The sequence below is a fragment of the Xiphias gladius genome, chromosome 3, assembly GCF_016859285.1.
Source record: "Xiphias gladius isolate SHS-SW01 ecotype Sanya breed wild chromosome 3, ASM1685928v1, whole genome shotgun sequence".
NCBI classification, from domain to species: domain Eukaryota; kingdom Metazoa; phylum Chordata; class Actinopteri; order Istiophoriformes; family Xiphiidae; genus Xiphias; species Xiphias gladius.
Window position 1 is genome coordinate 22,917,298 of NC_053402.1, and position 18,124 is coordinate 22,935,421.

An 18,124-nucleotide genomic window follows, 5' to 3' on the forward strand; every position below is an offset into this window, starting at 1 on the left:
AGTTCTATCCCCGCCTCTCTTGCCTCTCCAAAAGCCACTGCGATTGGCCAACAGACCTGTTAATAATCCCACACACCAATGAGCGATGAGACGTCAAGAACGTCATCTTTAGATGCCGGAAGAAGAGTCAAGCGTGTCCTGTAAGGTCTGAATGTGCATGCAGCGTCCTTAAGGTAATAAATGCATCCAAAAGCGTTTAGAAATGTATGTCCAGGCGTCGACTCATTGCTTTTACGTGTGACCCCTAGATACTGGCTATTTTAAATATTTGGTGCCGTTTTTTATTATGAATACGGCCTTTTTGAAGCTCCGGTGCTTAACGTTTCTGTTTGTGAAAGGCAGAGCTCTCCCTGCTGCCCCGCCGCCGCTCGCAACCTGGGATACTCGGACTGTTTCCCAATTTTTCCGAACGATGGCGACCAGTAATAATAACAATAGTAATAATGGTGGTGATAATAGGACTAAAAATGATAACAATAACCCGGGGACGAGGCAGCCGCTGGGTCAGAAGAAAGCCAAGCAGAAGGATCCGCTGCGGAGACTGAAAACCAGAGAGAACAGGGGCAAACGAGGAGACGTTCACGGACCGTCCACGGTGTACCTGCAGGTGGTTGGTGCTGGAAGCAGAGATAATCCTGCGTCACTTTATGTCTTCTCCGAGTACAACAGGTACTGTTTACAGAAATATGTGCAGACCAGGAGGGCGTAAGCCTCCCAAGATCACCTGACCCACCTTTCCCAATTCACATCTTTGAGGTACAAACTGTAGAACAAATCTGAGGTACATGTACTTTACCCCATTTCCATTTCAGGCCTCTTTATACCTCTACTCCCCTACATACTACATCTACTTTTATCTGACACTGATAGTTTCTTTAGAAATAAAATTTTTACAAAAAAAACATATGATGATCTTATAAAATGTAAAGCACCGCTAAAGATTAAACTACCCAGCATTCAACTCCCAGCTGTTCTGAGAAGCTCTGGGTCATCGTGACAGGCATTTTTCACCATTTTCACCATTTTCACATGTTATACAAACAGATCGACTGATCTATTGATCAAGAACCTAATCAGCGGATTCATCCATAATGAAAATAATCATCAGTTGCAGCCTTATATAAATAGTTTAAAAATGAGCTCCACCTCAACCAACTACAACAGTAAAATTCAGCTTTCAACATTAATGCATCAGAGATAACAATCTGTTTATAGAACGAAGGGTATCACAATCACAGGAGACCAGGGGACTGGTACACTGTGACATCGCTGTTGGGCGTCGTTACAGTTGGAACAAAAGGTATTTCTGACCAGGGCTGCGACTAACGATTATCTTCATAATTGATTCGTTGATTTGATTTTTCAAATAATTGATTAATTGTTAGGTCCACAAAATATCGGGAAAAACTTTAAAAAAGAAAAAGCCTAACCATCAAGAATAGTCTTGTACTCCAACGATAGACAAATGATTGTCTAGGTTTATCTTTGGCTACAACGAATCATTATTTTTATGATAATTTAAGCTGTCCATTATCTTTTCAACTAATCAATTAATAATTTTGTCTTTAAAAGGCAAGAAAAATACTCAAAAATGGCCAAAGTTCCCCAGAGCCTGAGGTGACGTCCTCAGATGTCTTTATTTTGTGTGAGCAACAGCTCAAAACCAGTAGATATTCAGTTTACGATCATAGAAAACTGAGGAAACCAGCAAATATTAACATTTGAGAAGCTGGAAACAGAGAATTTTGGCATCAGAACTATTAATCAATCAATCATCAAATTTGTTAACCGATAAAGTTCCTGTTTAAGTGAGTAACCACTGCAGCTCTGCAGCTCTATTACTGACCACAGGCGACCGCACCCACCTCAGAGGCGAAACAGACCTGGAGCTTTCAGCCACTGAGCGCAGTGAAATACTGCTCCGCAGCCTGGTGTGTAATGGCTCTTTTGATGGGACACTCCAGTGATTTACCACTGCACTTCCATAAAGTTGCAGGACTTGCATCAGACAGAGTTTTTATTTATTTATTTATTTATTTTAAATGACCCACATAAACGCTCTGGATGGGATCAAAATCACTGACCAGATGAGGTGCTGTTAAAATCGCCCCTCCTCTCCTAGAGAAATAAATCTAGTCCGAATGGGCCTCTAGTGCTACTCGATAGCACTATGCCCAGTGTAGGTGCACACACACAGAAGAAGAGAAAAAAAAAAAAAACACTCTCAGGTGGGTATTACATGAATGTATGGTTCCTCCAAACAGTACAAGCAAAGCAGGCCCAATTTTATGTCATATTTTAGAAGAAATTACATTTAGGACATAATAATGTTACTGAACCAAACAATATCGTGTAGTCTCCAGAGGCCCAACATAACACAACAGAAATATTATCCACCAGTAATACTGAGACAAAAATGGTCACAGGGCCGTTACTAAGCAGACCTCTCAAGCGTTCCTCCTCTCTGCCGCAGGTACCTGTTCAACTGCGGTGAAGGAACACAGAGACTCATGCAGGAACACAAGTAAGCCGGTTTTGCCCATCATGGTGTAAACACATTGTCATCATCTCGGTTGGTTTGACGGACAGAGAAAAACAGAGGGTTAGCATGATGCGTTTTCCTCCGACAGACTGAAAGCTTCTCACTTGGACAACATCTTCCTGACCAGACTGAGCTGGGAGAATGTGGGAGGTTTATCAGGTCAGTAACATCCATCTGATGATTCGGGAGATTGAATTACAAAATAATCCATGTAAATGACCGAGGCGGCCCATGGTCACCCCCTGTTGGTATACTCAGTAAGTGGTATAGCTAATGTATGGATAGATGCATCTAATGACAATGCAACAGTGTGACAGTGTGAAAGGGGTCACTCATGCTGATGAACCTACAGAGAATAATTGGCTGCATCTGGCAGCTCCCCTCGGCTTCACGGAGCTTTACCGTGATTTTTCAGCTCCTTGTTTATCTGTCCGGACCATGACTTTACTGTCCTGGTTCACTCTCACTGCTCTCAGAGTGGCGTTTTGGCTCTAAAAGAAGCCACTGTCCACTACCTGCTCAGCAGCAAACAGCAGACGGACACAGTCAGGGACCAGCTGGTGGACCCAGTGGAGCATTTAGCAGCTAAAGAGCCAGATATTTCCCTCAGGAACTGGTGGAGACCAAAACTGAGCTAAAAGAGAGGGAATACTGGACTTAGATTCATCAGGTGGGATACAAACATGACTCCAAATGAATGACAGTGTGGCTTGTAGCTGGTGGAAGTTCACCATAGCCCCGAGTGGCTAAAATAATCAGTTACCGCGGGTTTAAAATGAATGAAAATAAAAGTTGTCGGTGGTTTTCATTAAATGGCCAAAAAAGAATAATTACCATCAACTTAATGTGTAACAAATAACAGTAATGCACATAATGTTATGATACGTTTCGTTAATGTCATAATTTAATGTATCGACAGAAAGTGTCTCTCTTTAAATCCTGATGACAAGAATCTTCTTAAAAGTATAATATGAGACTTCAGGGAGAAACAGTGGACTTTAACCTTATCCATTCAGACCACATACAGTGTATCACATAAAACACGAGTTGATTTATATTGTAACAAAAACAAACAAATTGCTGTTTAAAAAAACTGATCTGAATTCAAGTGACCTGTATTGACACATTTATTAAATATAGAGTTGAATATTGAATATGATATAGTTTATTATTAAATTCCCACGTAAAGTGCATGTAGCTAGAAAATGTACAGATTGTTTTCATCAATTAAATCAATATCGTGTGTGTGTGTGTGTGTGTGTATATTTTTTTTAAAACTGAAACACTTCTCCATGTCTGATGTCTTTTCTGCAGGGATGATATTAACTTTGAAGGACACCGGTGTTCCTGAGTGTGTCCTCTCTGGACCTCCACAGCTGGTGAGAAACTGAATCGAACCGTACGAACACACATACGGGAGTTTTAAATGTAACACGGATTCGTTTTACATCTGCTGCCTTTTTTTTGTTTTTTGTTTTTTTTTTGTTTCTTTTTAAAAATCAAAGAAGAACTACGTGAATGCCATCAAGTCATTTTCCGGACCACTGAAAGACATCAAGCTGTGTAGGTTGACTTTGCTGAAGTGAATAAAATGACTGCATTCAGTTTTGAATCATATCAGTGTGACTGTATCATTGACTGTATCATGTCCTCCCAGCGGTTCGGCCGTACACTGAAGAGGCTTACACAGACGATACAATGACGGTTTATCAAGTGCCGATATTTGGTGAGTTCAAATGTTGTGCTCGTTTCTGCTTTTTGATTTTTCACCTCGACCTCTCAAAGCGTTTTGACTCTTTTTTGCTCTTCACTCCGCAGCCGAGTCGAGGGGCCGTGGTTTAAAGCTCTCCCCCAGGTCAAGCAACCCCCCTCGAAGTCCTGCCTCTCCAAGGAAAGACGACATTCACCGTAACAGCTGCCAAGAGAATCCGGGCAGTCCAGGTGAGTCCAGGAGCCGACTATCCTGTAAGCCTGGGGGCCACCTGAGGAGACCTGGGGGTTTGTACATGCCACAAAGTCAATCCTGAAATCCTAATGGGAAGCTAGGTTGTAATCATGAGATTTGTTTTCACCACAGGAACTCTCCCCAGGTAACAGTAACCTTCTGAGGACCTCAGTTCCCCTACTTGGCCTTTCCGCCAGGGGAACCAGGGTCAAAATTAAGTTCCGGGTAGATAGTTGTATCCACAAACAAGTCCTTGCTCGAGGGGTTAGCGCTTTCTAAAGGTTCAGAAACTTTTGGGGAGGGCGACCTTCGGTGGGAATCTGATGTGCTGTGTATTGAATATTCTTCTGTGTACAAATGACGCTTAATATTCCCGGTGGTTCTGGAGGAACCGTTACCCCTTGGAAAGTTCCTGGATATTAGTTCTTGGGAAATTGATGTTACTGGAACTTTTGGTGCAGAAGCAACGCACCGTTTGTAAAAATGACCTGGTACTGCGAGGAGTTCATACCGTCATTCTCAAGCGCTTTGCTCAACTTGCGCCGAGATCACATATTTTCACCCTGGCGTTTTCATGATTGTGTCCATCGGCCAATTAGAGCCTGGTGTAAAAACGTTTACGTAATAGTGTTTCTTTGTCCCACAAGGAATCTAATCCTTCGTCCCGGTTTCATGTTATGTACTTACTGCATGTTTTCTTTCAGTTAAGCTGATGTACACTTTAAAAGGCCGGCATGCAGTATAAAATTGCTTGATTTTTGAGTGTGACGTTGATGGACACTGTCCCTCCACAATGCAACGCACAGTGGAAACTGACGAGCTACGTGCAGCCGGAAACATGAGTAGACATTGGTGTGACGTGATTACTTGTCCTCTGATATCTCGTAGGTGAAAGACGACCGGCGACTAGAGACACGTCTTTGGTGGTTACCTTTGTCTGCAAGGTAGGAAAGTGTAAAAAATAATGTCGTCCTGTGTGTGACGTACAAATTCAGGAACTTTGTCTCTGACGTTCTCCCTCTCCAAACTCTTTCACAGCTTCACCCCAAGAAAGGAAATTTCTTGGTCGCCCAAGCCAGGGAGCTCGGACTGCCCGTGTAAGGGGATTTTTTGCATCAAATGAAACAGCCATTGTTGGTGTTTTTTATTAAAGTTAACGTCTGGTCCAGTTGGTGTCTGACATAGTGAGGTTTTATCGATTGCTCTGATTGGTTATCAATGCAGGGTCCGTACAGCATGAATGTCTCATCATTGTCGGCTGCATTAGTTTGGTTATTGGTATCAGTCTGGCTTTGTGCGGACAGTGTTTCTGTGAGATCATTGTTACTGTCCTGTAACTTAATTGTATGGGATATAAATAACAAAAAATTTAAAGATGCTGAATGTTGCTTTGAAACAGATTATTGTTACAGCTCCAATTTTGGTATAAACCATCAATTTAACTGCAACTAACGATATTTCTTTGTTTTTCGGTTCATCTCTTCTTAATTGTTTGGTCCAGTGAAAACACATTTCCCAGAGCCCAAAGAAACATCATTAAATTGCTTATTTTGTCTGAGCAGCAGTCCAAAACCCAAAGAGATTCAGAAACCTGATATTTGAGAAGCTAGAACCAGAAAACTCTAGATTATTTTTCTTCGTTTAATAAATGAATTAAACAGTCGAGATGGTTATTGTTCTTTTTGTTGACTGACTAATCAGTCGCTCGACTAATCACTTCGGCACGACGTGAACGTGTCTTAGCATTTGAAATGTTTTGCGGTTAATGCTCTAATTCTTTAATTGTAACTGTTTGTAAATTGTAAATCTCCTTCCCCGCAGAGGCACAGCAGCTATCGGTCCACTCATCGCAGCTCTGAAGGCTGGGAAAAGTATCACGTTCGACGGGAAAGAGGTGCTGTATGAAGAAGGCTTCTCTGATATGGCCTCACTTTTCGCACTGCAGCTCCTAACTCATCTGCTGACAGCTTTTTTTTTTTTTCTTTTCTCTTCTTGTAGATCCGGCCTGAGCAGGTTTGCACCCCCACTGACCCAGGACCAGTCTTTATTATTGTGGAGTGTCCGTCTGAGGAGTTTGTCAAAGCCGTTTGCACCAACCGGCAACTGAGAAGGTAACGCTGATGAGCTGAGTTGTCCTTTCTTAGAACTAGATTGTTTCTTCAGCTGAATTGAACTGAATGTGAGTAAAAAGTTGTATCTCAGTTCAGTCTGTCATCCCTTCCAGATACCAAACAGGAGGGACAGAGGACCCCGCTGTGCTGGTGGTCCACATGACTCCAGAGTCCGTTTTGAAAACAGATCAATACAAAGAGTGGATGGAGAGGTCTGATTTCTCCCACTTTGAAACCAGACTCCATAGAGACTCTGGCTCATTATTTTTGTTTTGTTTTTTTGGGGGGGGGTTTGACAGTTTGACATACCGAGGCTGAGAGTTGTCTCTGTGTTTCTATAGGTTCCCATCCACAACAGAGCACCTGATCCTTAATGAACAAGTCTGTACAGACCACAACATCAGAAGTCACAAGATTCAAGCCCAGCTGAACATGATTCACCCAGAGATCTTTCCAGAACTCAAGTCCTACAAAACAAAGGTAACACTGGTGGTCGGGTGTAATCTTTCCATGGAGCACTGATAAAAGCACGTTCTGCTCAAACACGTTCTCAGACGGTTCGTGGCTTATATCTGTCACAACTATTTATACATTTGCATCACATTATTTACTTTAAAAAAAATTCAGTGACACACTCACCGAGCACTTTATTAGGAACACCGCGATAATAATACCCAGTGTCAGTATGGTGTTAAAGTGCTTGGTGCGTGTGTATTTCTACTTTGCTTCAAAAGCAAGAGTTCACAAAGTAATAAATCAGGTAGGGTACATGAAGAAAACATCAAAAACACTTTTTCTTTTTTTTTTTTTTTTTAAAATCCCCTCCCCCAGGAGCCTCAGGCTGCCCTGCACGTCCCCAACGTCAGAGCCGAGTGTCTGCTCAAGTTCCAGCTCAGACCCGTAATGGAGTGGCAAAGGTTAGTTTGTCCTTCAGTCCCCCCAATTTAGCCGCCATTACTCTGCAGCTCCGAGCGCCGCCTTGTCACAGGAAACAATCTGGAATTGACTGTTGCACTCAGCCTCTTTCCTCTTTTTTAAACTTGTCTTACAAGTGTCAGTGTTTTGTTTTTTTTCCCCCACCTGCACTGTTTCTGCCAAGTACGGCTGAGGCGCATCAAGGTCAGATGTGAAAAGAATCCCTGATTTCCCCGCCGGTGTTTTTGCAGGTAGTGGTGTTTGCCTTCTTGACTCTCTATCTAATTTGTTAGAGATGCCATCCCCTCCTGTAACACCGAGGAGTTTGTGAGAGAGGCTTCTGAGGTCCCGAACTTTCTGGAAGAAGTGGAAAGGTGCAGGAAGATTTGCTCCACTGACGCTGCGGAGCTTTCTGGTCAGTTCTCCTCTGGTAACACACAGGGATATTTTTAGTTTTTAAGGCTGACAAAAAGATCTTACATTTCAAAAGGATGGTCCTGCAGTGATGTTTCATGTGAAAAATGTATGTTTTTATTCACTTTAAATTAAACCGGCTTTTTTCTTTGCATACGTAGAGATTGCACAAGTATGAATGTCTTTTCTTACTGCAGGGCAAGGAGAAAAATACCCAGAGGTGGTTTTCTTGGGAACGGGATCGGCTCTTCCAATGAAGATCAGAAATGTCAGCGGCACTTTAGTTAATATCAGGTATGGGTCTTTTTTCCCCCACAAACCAAGAGGTAGATTATAAACTTGTTCTGTTCATTAAATGAAAAGTGGACTGTAAACCAGATCAGAGTTGGATCACAAAAACCCCATTGGGAACATAACTCTTCCAGTAGTTTGTTATATTATCACTTGAAAAGGACTCATTGTAATTTCATCCTGTATTCCATCCTTTATATTTCAGTGCACACTTCCAGCATGAAACGTTACAGGAAACATAAACTACAGCCTGTAAAAACTTAATGCACGTTCCATGATTGAAAAGGAGCATGGAGAAGAGAAATCTTATGACGTTTGCTCATCTGGAATAACCAGAAATGTACTGAGAGAGTGCACAGTTTACGGTAAACTGCAGTGAGTAGCTAAACCAATCCCACCCTGAATTAGAACGCATTTAAACCCAAGACTGAACCCTAGATGCTCGCAATGGCCGCGGTGTGGACTGTACTGCACTATACAGGGAGGCGATTCGGTTATTTGACCTACCCTCACTGACGTAAATGGGAGTATGTGAGTCTAACACAGTACAGCTCAGCAGCACCGCAAACTGCAGCCTCCAGAGTGGCCGTCAGGTGGAACCAGCTCCTCTCTAACGGTTTCAACACAAACTGAACAATTTAACCTTGGTGAGGGAGGATTTATTACAGGACTGATGGATTAGACTGCATTAGGCAAGTGAGTGTATTCTAAATGTCTCCTTTCACAAATCGTTTCCCCAAAAATTAGAGGCACACGTTTTGTATGATTTTTAAACTCTGAGATCCTGACTGGAATTTAAAATAATGTTTAAACGGTGCTTCACCACAACAAGAGCTCATAAAGATGGATTGACCGTCGAAGTCCACGTTTAAGAGGTTAAACAGTTGTCAAAGTTATTTCTTATTTCTTACTGTACAAACTGCACAATACAGCTCCATGGTCTGTATGGACCTGTGTTTTTTTTGTTTTTCTGTTTTGCTGAGTTTGTCAAGTGTAGACTTCCTCCCCTCCAGCCCGTTCTCAGCGTCGGTGTTTTTGTACCCGCTTTGCAGCCCGAGTCAGTCGCTACTGTTGGACTGCGGAGAGGGAACCTTCAGTCAGCTCTGCAGACACTACGGGGACGATGTGGATGACGCTCTCTCCAAGATATCCACCGTCTTCATCTCACACATGCACGCTGACCACCACACGGTAAGCGGCCGCCCTGCGCCACGTTGAACCGACAGACGACAGCAAACCGGTAGTTCTGTCGAGCCTCTTCTGCACGACGGCTAATCCTGATGTTCAACCCTTCTTGTCTCAGGGGCTGCTGAATTTGCTGTACCAGAGGGAAAGAGCAATGGTAAAACAAAAAAAATTTATTTTTTTTCTCCCCTCATTTTTAATACCAATACATTGTTTCCTTTGCTCATTTGATATTTTAAAGTTACATTAAAATCAAGGTTGAACTCTTGACTCAGTTTCGCTGATGTCGTCAGGTTTGTTTTAGCAGTTGTGTATCATACAGTTTGTCTATTGTTGCTGTTCCATACAGTGTTTATAGCTCTGTCATATAATACCGGTGTGTATGAACGAAAGGGGTACGTTGACTAACTTTGCCACATTTATGTCTCTAGGCAACTTTAGGAAAGGAGTTCAGCCCCATCTACCTGATTGCTCCGGGCTTGATCATGACCTGGCTCAACCAGTATCACGACCACTGTGAGGAGATCCTCAGCCATATCAAGTGTGTGGACACACAGACGACGTAACGTCACGACACAAACTTCAGCCTTACGCTCGCAGAATGTGAAAGACGGTTGAACGTTAAGTGAAATGAAAATTCGCTTTGGCAAAGGATAGATCTGATGATACAGTAATTTTTTTTTTTTCTTACTCACAACAAATCCCATGAAAAGACCAAAACCATCAGTGAATTGATCCCACTAACAGATGCGTATCTAAAGCCTGATCTTTCTTATTCCTCTGGGCCATAAAGCTCTGTTGTTGTCCCAAAAAAAACCAAAAAACAAAAACCCCCATCGATGATTCTCACTGTTGCCCTTGGTGACACGTTCCTTCATCACCATGAACTCACACAACCTGTAGTTTATTCCGATTCAGTCCCAAATACAGCATCCTGCTGTAAATACTCACCAGAGCAATAAAGGTGCATTAATCCGCAGATGAAAATAGTCCCCAACTAATGCATTATGTCCTGTTTGAGTAACGTTGGATAAAAAGTACTGTGCCCAGCTGATGTAGGAAATTACTGAGCCTTTTTTTTTTTTTTTTTTTAAAGAAGAAAACTATTTTTTTTTTTTACCTGTTTTTTAAAAATTTATGTCTCCAGTAGGAACCAGTGGGTTTGGAGCTGCAGTCCAGAGAAAGTGGTGAAGTCAGAAAGTATTGAGAGACGAACTAACACATTGTAGGTTTTGGTATTTTTCGTGACAAGAAGGAAAATCTCGAGTAACGCCAGACTTAGCCTTTTATTCGTCAATCTGGAGCCTGTGGGCCCTGTAGCTGTGACAACGTTTCCACGGTCACTTACCACATCCCAAAGGGCATTTTTAGCCACGCTGTTGGTGGGCCGTAGTGACGTTACCACGGCGACGTTAGCATGCTATGTGATAATACAAGCAGGTTACTTTTAATGTTTTTTTCTTTTTCCCCTCGTTCATGGAGCATTAAGCGAGTCCGGCTGAGACTGATGAAAGTCGAACCGGGCGACAGCATGGAGCTGAGCCAGATCAGATGAATCAGAGATGTCCTAAAATGGCCACCGTACAGAGACAGTCCCTCTTTTAATTTGGCTAACAACATGGTTTTTCCTCCTCTTCTCTAATGCCGAAGTTAACATCCATCCACCACTCCAGTTGTCTGATGTGCACGGAGCATTACAGCCTCGTGGGGCCGTTAGCAACACCATAGACTTGTGCTTTGGTCGACTCGATGTCATCCCCTCTAACGTCATCTGTTCTGGTTTTCAGCATCGTCCCCAACGCGTTTCTAAGTGGTGGTGGTGCCGAGGCGCCCAAACAGTGGACAAAGTCCTTCATCAGGGCTGCGTTGCTGAAAAAGAACGATCTGAAGGAGGTCTGCAGCTGTCTGAGCATGGCGTCAATATTCAACATTACAGATTTAACTTTTTTTTTTTTTCCTTTGAAGTCGCTCATTATTTTGTGTGTCTGTGTGCCTCAGTTCCAGACATGCAGAGTGCATCACTGTGAGAACGCCTTCGCCTGCAGCTTCACTCACCAGTCAGGCTGGAAACTGGCCTTTTCCGGGGACACCATGCCCTGCGATGCGTTTGTACACATCGGTTAGTAGCACTCAGAGTGATTAGAGTCCATATTTCACTGAAGTTTTTTTTTTTTTTTATAAGGTCATCTTAACTGTAGCTTGACCACACGGGTGGTTCTGAATAATTTATCCGGTATTTCTTAATGCTTTCGATCACTCTCATAGCTGGCAGGCTCGTCTAATGGCTCCTGTGGGATCCCACTTCATTGACTCCCCTAAAATTGCTTGACTGGATGCAGTCCAAGCAAAGCATCCCAGAGACAGCGAGTATATCCCATGCCTGTTCATTATAGATGGCTCGGCTCACAGGACAAACAGGGCGTGCCGGTTCTTGATTACGCCGACGACCTGATTGATTTCCTGTGGGACAGGGAGAGACTGTAAGTGCTTGTCCGTGATTCAGGGTTCTGATTTGGCTTTCTATTGCAGGAAGGAATGCAACCTTAGTGATACACGAGGCCACGCTGGAAGACGGGCTGGAGGTGGAGGCTGTAGAGAAGAGGCACAGGTGAGTGAAACAAAGCTGTGTGTCACCAAGTAGCTCTGCAGCCCTTTTAATGTAATTTATGCGAGTGAATAAAAGGGTTGAAAAAAGGAAAATTGCGGCACTTAAGGCTCTTTGTCAGCCAACAAAAAACGTACTTTATTGGCTCTCGGAGGTTGCAGTTATTTTTTGAGTAGCTTGTTAACTTTCTTTACTCTCCAAGGACAATTGCCATTGATTTCCACTCCTTTTTATGGTGGCAGAGTGAGCGACTGTCTTCATAAAAGCTCTTTTATCTTTTGTGTCTGTAGAAAACAATATTCCCATTGACACCTTCCCTTTGAGAAACTCAGCAAAGTAAGAACCTCGGTGAGAAAGCAGCGTAAGGTAAATCTCTGACTTGATGCCTTCTGTTTCCTGACAGCACAACCTCCCAGGCCATCGGCATCGGCATGAAGATGAACGCTGAGTTCATCATGCTGAACCACTTCAGCCAACGTTACGCCAAGATCCCCCTCTTCAGTGAAGACTTCAGCGACAAAGTGGGAATATCATTCGACCACATGAGAGTAAGTGGCACCGTAGACATGGCAACCTCAGGGGGCATGTAGCATCCTCCAGGGGGTCTAAAAATCAAAGTCGCCTTTGGAGTCCAAACCCCCAGAAAATAACCATTCAGACAAAACAACGAGGCGTCATCACTGACTCGTAGACAGGTCAACGGTAACGCGCGCTGACGTTGAGAAACCACTGAATGTTGTGTTTTCAGAGAGGACGCTGGACTGTAGCAGGGATTCCACACTGGTTTCTCAGCTGTTGTGTTAATAAGAGACCTGGAACTCGAGCCTCGGACTGCCAACAGCACGTTTTTATCTGGATAACCGCATTCACGAGGTTTATACTGTTTTAGTTCACCCCTCCCTGAAGTAGAGAAGGATTCTTCCCTTTTTAGATTCAGGGCTGAAAAGAAGTAGCTTGAAAGATAAGACTGCGTCCCCTGCCTCACTCCTTCTTTTTTAGGAGTTAAAATTCAAACACGGCACCTTCTCCTGACCACTTTCTCTATTCCCTCTTCTCTCAGATTCGCCGTGGAGACTTCAAAATCCTCCCCAGACTCATTCCTGCACTCAAAACTCTCTTTGCCGAGGAGATCGAAGAGATGGAGGAGAGAAGAGAGAGGAGGGAGCTGAGGAATCCCAGAGGAAGCGGCTCTGAGGTGAGCAGGGAGCAGAAGATGGCCGAAGCGGCGGAGGCGGGCCGAGGCGCCAAACGCGACCAGGAGGAGGCGGCGACAGATGACGTAGAAACGAAGAGACAAAAAACCTCCTTCAGCAGTACCCACTGAAACAGGAGCTCAGAGGAAATCACTTCAACTGAGAGCTTCTTGAGTTATTTTATTTAAAGGATCTTGAGTTTTTTATTTGGATTGCGTGATTTGATTGTGGAAAACTGATGTATATTTCTTGCGTTGGAGTGTACAATGCTAAGCTATCAATATAGTTTTTTGGTTTTCATTAAAGTGCATGAAGCAATACCACACATTCTGTAGATTCATACGATCCTGCCTTAATTAATTTTTTTTGTCAAAATAGAGCCGAAGTGAAACTGGAGCTTCCGGGTTTTGTTCCAAAAGTAAGAAAACCTCAGTGAAAACCCCTCTGACATTTGACACTGAGAACTTAAGATCCAGCCTGGGAGCAGGGCCGTTCTCAGCAGTACGCGGTGTGGCTCGTTTCATATGTTGAAAAATGACGTAACATCATTCATTCAATATGTATTTTTTTTTTTTTTTTAGCGGCCTTTAACGAACATCATTTCCCGTGACGTCATGCTCGACAGAAGAGGCGAGTCCCCGAGTGAGTCGAGAAACATGTCGGTGATAACAACGGAACAGAGAGCACTGAACGAAAGAAGGTTTTTAGACAGCAGATATTTTATCTAAAAGCTGGAAAAATACCTTTTAGAACAGAGCGTTGGTGGCAAATTAGAATGACACAAGCACCCGTGCTGCTGCGCATGTAGTGGTTTTTTTTTGTTTTTGGTTTTTTTCTGCGCTTACAGCTTTGTTAGAATCGGAGAGGGTTTCTATAGCAACTGCTGTAGTGGAGCAGATTTGTCTCAGAATAAGGAAAATAAGCCACAGGAACATTAGGTTGAGTTACCGAACCCGGTGGAACAGAGACTAGGGTTACGAATGTGACGTAATGACTTTAGACGTCTGACTCAGTGGTTCCCAAGTTTTTCCTTTTTGTAAGACGTAACCCCACAGCTCCATCAGGTGAGCATCTCGCTCTCAATCGTCACCAGTCGAGTTCAAATAGGATTTTATTTAAAGCTATTAATTATTTTTTAAGAAGTAAATATTGTTACTATATACTGTATAGGTTTTTGTTTTTTGTTTTTTTAAATACAAGACATAGTGATGTCTTTTAGCCATGCTAACCGTGTGGCTCTAGGGACGACGACGTCGGACCGTCCGCCACTGTGGTCCAGACTCAGGTGTCTCAGCCCTGAAATCTGGTACAGACATTCATGGTCCCCAGAGGAATAGCTGTAATGACTTGGGTGATCCATTATCAGGTCAAATTTTTAAATTTGTTTATAGGACATCTAGCTGAGCAAGTATGCCTCCACCGTCCCTGGTTAGACTTTTAAATTAGGCTTGAAAGAGCTAAACTAATAATTGGATAAAATAGATTCAGGATTAAAAACAATACTTCGGTTTATGACGAAGTACCTGCAAGACTAATGGCATTCCCGTCAGCCTCAGCTCTACTTAGCAGATGTTAGCACGCTAACATGCCGATCCGAGATGGTGAACATGGTCAACATATCTCCTAAAGGTCAGCGTCATTAGCGTTGTCGTGGTCATCGTGGGGAGTGATAAAGTGCAGCCTCGCATTTGCATGGCCGTTTCCGTTGGCGCTACCGCCACTCGGCGCGACAGAACCTCCACATTCCCGTCGTTGCTTTCAACAAGCCACTTCGGCCTGTCTGCTAACCTGCCGACTACTTTCCATGCACACCCGGACGCTGGCAGGTGTGTTCGGGCGCTCACAGCTCACTCAGGTGGGTGGGAGTTGTGTCCCGTGCGGTCGGCCTATCGTGGCTGGTACTTTGTTGGTGATTATGACGATTAATATGCTGACGATCAGCCTCAGACCTGTTTGTAATCCTGTTTGGGTAACACTTTACTTAAAGCCGCCCTACTTAGCGTTGATAAGCAGCATTTAATGCACGCTTTTTACACACTACAGTGTAGTTGTAGGCAGATATAAGTCCGTAAGTACAACTCCTCCCGTGGGTACCTGTAAGTGGGGTCTGCTGTATAAACAGCTAAGTGATAAATATGGTAAAACATAGTTGTAACAATATAAAATGTGTCTTCATAGGAGAAGTTTCACTGTTGACAGAGACTGTAAATCAATAAACTCTTAAAATGTCCTTTATATCTGTATACAACTACATTAGTTGTTATGAACCATTTATTATCTGTTGATATGGTGCTTGTAAATGCTAAACAAGGGGAACTTTAAGTGAAGTGTTTATAGCTGAGCTACTTCAAAATAATTCCACGTACCCCCTGGCACCTCTGGTTGCTGATCACTTATCATACTTCAAATTTATAAAAAGGAAGGAAATGGGTTTATTCCTGAGCAAAAACTCAAAAAAAAAAAATCCAGAAAGTCTCAAAACTCGATTTCTTGAGTTTGAGACTCTTTGTGCATTTTAGCCGCAAGATTCTTACTGGGCTTTTCTGCAGTGGAGGCTCAGGACCACAGTGGTGGTGAAGATTTCCACTTCAGTCCACGTGGGGGCTTCGGTGAGCCGTCAGTTCTCCTACCAACCGGTCACTGAGGCCTGAAGGAAAAATCAGCAAACGTGGTAATAAGCTCATGAGGAGTGACTTATTATCTTTTGCCACTGGAGGGAGCGGTGGCTGCAGGAATCTCCTCCGCTCACAGCAACAGCGAGGGAAAGACTTGAGGGTTTCAGCCATTAGAGGGGTCAGGTGTGTCGCTGAAACCGTCAGACGCATGCATGACACATGCCATCTACATACAGTCTGCGGGCGTGAACGCGCTCGGATTCCAGGGGCTTGACCTTTCAGTCACAGAGAAGAAGTGGCCCCTCAGAGGAAACATGTAGCGCCGCCTTGTTTTCCAGCACTTTGCCTGCATTACAATTTTTAACCCTCAGTGTAGGTTAAAATGGTCAAATTTACTGCCAGCTATGGTTCTACCTTTAAACTCAAGGCCAAAGTTAAAATTGACTTCTACACTGAGAGGACCCCCCCCCCCATCTCTCTCCAGATAAGACAGGTGCCAGAACCCTTGAAGTGAATGTGAGGTTTCAGAGATTAATGGCTTGAGTGGCGGGTTGAGCGGCGGACCGGTGATTAGCCTATTTTCTGGAATGTGAAGCCGTGAGATGAAGATGCATTGCCCCCGAGCCTGGAGTCCATTCACGGGCCTTCGCCGCCGAGGTCGTTTCTCTCAGGGAGGGAATGAGTGATAAGCAGGAAGGGGTGCCGAAATGGCTTCTGACATAAGCAGAGTCAGAACGGTGGATTGATAGAGCTAATCATCACTTGACCAGCAGTGGACCACTGAAAATGAGCAATGAAGGCACAATTCAAATGAATTTATCATGCTGCATTGAAGAGAACCACCTGAGGAGTCACCGGGCTGCTTTTGCTTTTTTTAAAGCATATTTTTGAGGTCAAGCACGCTAAGACTTAAAGGATAATTGAGGTTTATTACGATTTATTTTATAGGTTTGGCCATCATTTCTGTTGTTTATAGAAAGGCCCGTAGGTTACGCTAGTACTGTACTGTACCAATGTAAGGGCTAAGTTCTGGAAACGTGGTGACATCGCCAAAAACGAAGTCCGACATGACGAGTAACAGGAGCAGTCAGACAATCAGACAAGAAAACCGCTGATCCAGATTATCTAAACCCCTTTCTTTGGAGGTAAAATGGAAATTGTCGAGTCAAAGTAGAACCGGAAAGTCGGTCTTGAACCCGTCACCATTTACAGCTCGGGTCATTAATTTACTGTCCGCCTTAGTTTTCTCTTCTAACCTGGGGGTTTGTCAAAAGCCTCTCTGGTCGTCTCTGGACTACTTCGTAGCGCTCCCAGATTTTACGTTTTAACTTCATTATCGTCAGCGACGTAGATCCAGACCATCAAGGCAGTTTGATGACTTGTTAGCATTGATTCTACTGGTGACCAATGAGCCCTTCTGGCACGGAAGGTTCCCTCCGACATGGTGGCCGTGTGATTATCAGAGCTCTCAGATTGTGAGAGCGCGCCGGCGGTTCTCGCCGCTCTCTGGCTCATTAGTCCTTCCTTTTGTCAGTGACGCTTTGCCGCGTTGCTCAGTCATTAAACTGCAGCTCCGGATGGCCCAGTCACTCTGGATAATCAGGCATCAATGTTAATGGTTTTCCTGGGGGTTTTACTATAGAGTAAAATAAACAAAGGGAAATAACAAAGGACTCTGGTTGCTGTGCTGCTTCTGACAGACTTTAATTCAGTCCGTTGCTGGTTTGAACCCTTTAAAACAAAACTAGACCGAATGGTTCAGCAGCCATGGTTTTTGTGGGCTTTTAACCAAAAACTAACATGTTGTGTACACATGACAGCAAAGTGACGGTGAGACTCTCCTCTGCAAAAAGCTTCTGATCGAGTCAGTGACAATGAGGCTTGAGTTTACTCCAGAGATGTTACTCTTGATTTTGTTTTTGTTTTTTTTTTGTGGGCTTTAACCAAAAACTAACATGTTGTGTACACATGACAGCAAAGTGACGGTGAGACTCTCCTCTGCAAAAGCTTCTGATCGAAGTCAGTGACAATGAGGCTTGAGTTTACTCCAGAGATGTTATTTGATTTTGTTTTTGTTTTTTTTAAAACAAAACTAGACCGAATGGTTCAGCAGCCATGGTTTTTGTGGGCTTTTAACCAAAAACTAACATGTTGTGTACACATGACAGCAAAGTGACGGTGAGACTCTCCTCTGCAAAAAGCTTCTGATCGAGTCAGTGACAATGAGGCTTGAGTTTACTCCAGAGATGTTACTCTAGATTTTGTTTTTGTTTTTTTTAAAACAAAACTAGACCGAATGGTTCAGCAG

At 43.5% G+C, this 18,124-nt stretch overlaps 1 protein-coding gene across 3 annotated transcripts; it reads left to right on the plus strand.

Annotated features, from left to right (window-relative positions):
* The first annotated feature begins 73 nt into the window (after positions 1–73).
* elac2 (elaC ribonuclease Z 2) lies at positions 74–13,521 on the plus strand. 3 transcript variants are annotated; one of them, XM_040124139.1, is made up of 25 exons: positions 74–173; positions 339–669; positions 2,474–2,524; positions 2,631–2,701; positions 3,857–3,921; positions 4,048–4,105; positions 4,200–4,268; positions 4,361–4,483; positions 5,376–5,431; positions 5,526–5,584; positions 6,309–6,381; positions 6,486–6,598; positions 6,712–6,810; positions 6,940–7,078; positions 7,430–7,515; positions 7,807–7,928; positions 8,125–8,221; positions 9,271–9,409; positions 9,522–9,560; positions 9,835–9,944; positions 11,191–11,296; positions 11,402–11,522; positions 11,933–12,011; positions 12,412–12,556; positions 13,069–13,521. In XM_040124139.1, the coding sequence occupies exons 2-25, from the start codon at positions 413–415 to the stop codon at positions 13,330–13,332; spliced, it is 2,541 nt and encodes an 846-aa protein (XP_039980073.1). In that variant the 5' UTR covers positions 74–173; positions 339–412; the 3' UTR covers positions 13,333–13,521. The 3 variants fall into 3 exon arrangements, with proteins under 3 accessions (XP_039980073.1, XP_039980071.1, XP_039980072.1); XM_040124138.1 differs by having other exon boundaries at positions 95–173; positions 343–669; XM_040124137.1 differs by having other exon boundaries at positions 79–669.
* Positions 13,522–18,124: the final 4,603 nt, after the last annotated feature.

What these genes read in the sequence shown, in the direction of transcription:
- elac2 (XM_040124137.1), top strand. Translation starts at nt 287, where the DNA reads ATGAATACGGCCTTTTTGAAGCTCCGGTGCTTAACGTTTCTGTTTGTG. An exon ending in GTCTTCTCCGAGTACAACAG is followed by an intron (nt 670 to 2,473) that starts GTACTGTTTACA and finishes TCTCTGCCGCAG; the next exon opens with GTACCTGTTCAACTGCGGTG. An exon ending in AGGGAGCTCGGACTGCCCGT is followed by an intron (nt 5,585 to 6,308) that starts GTAAGGGGATTT and finishes CCTTCCCCGCAG; the next exon opens with AGGCACAGCAGCTATCGGTC.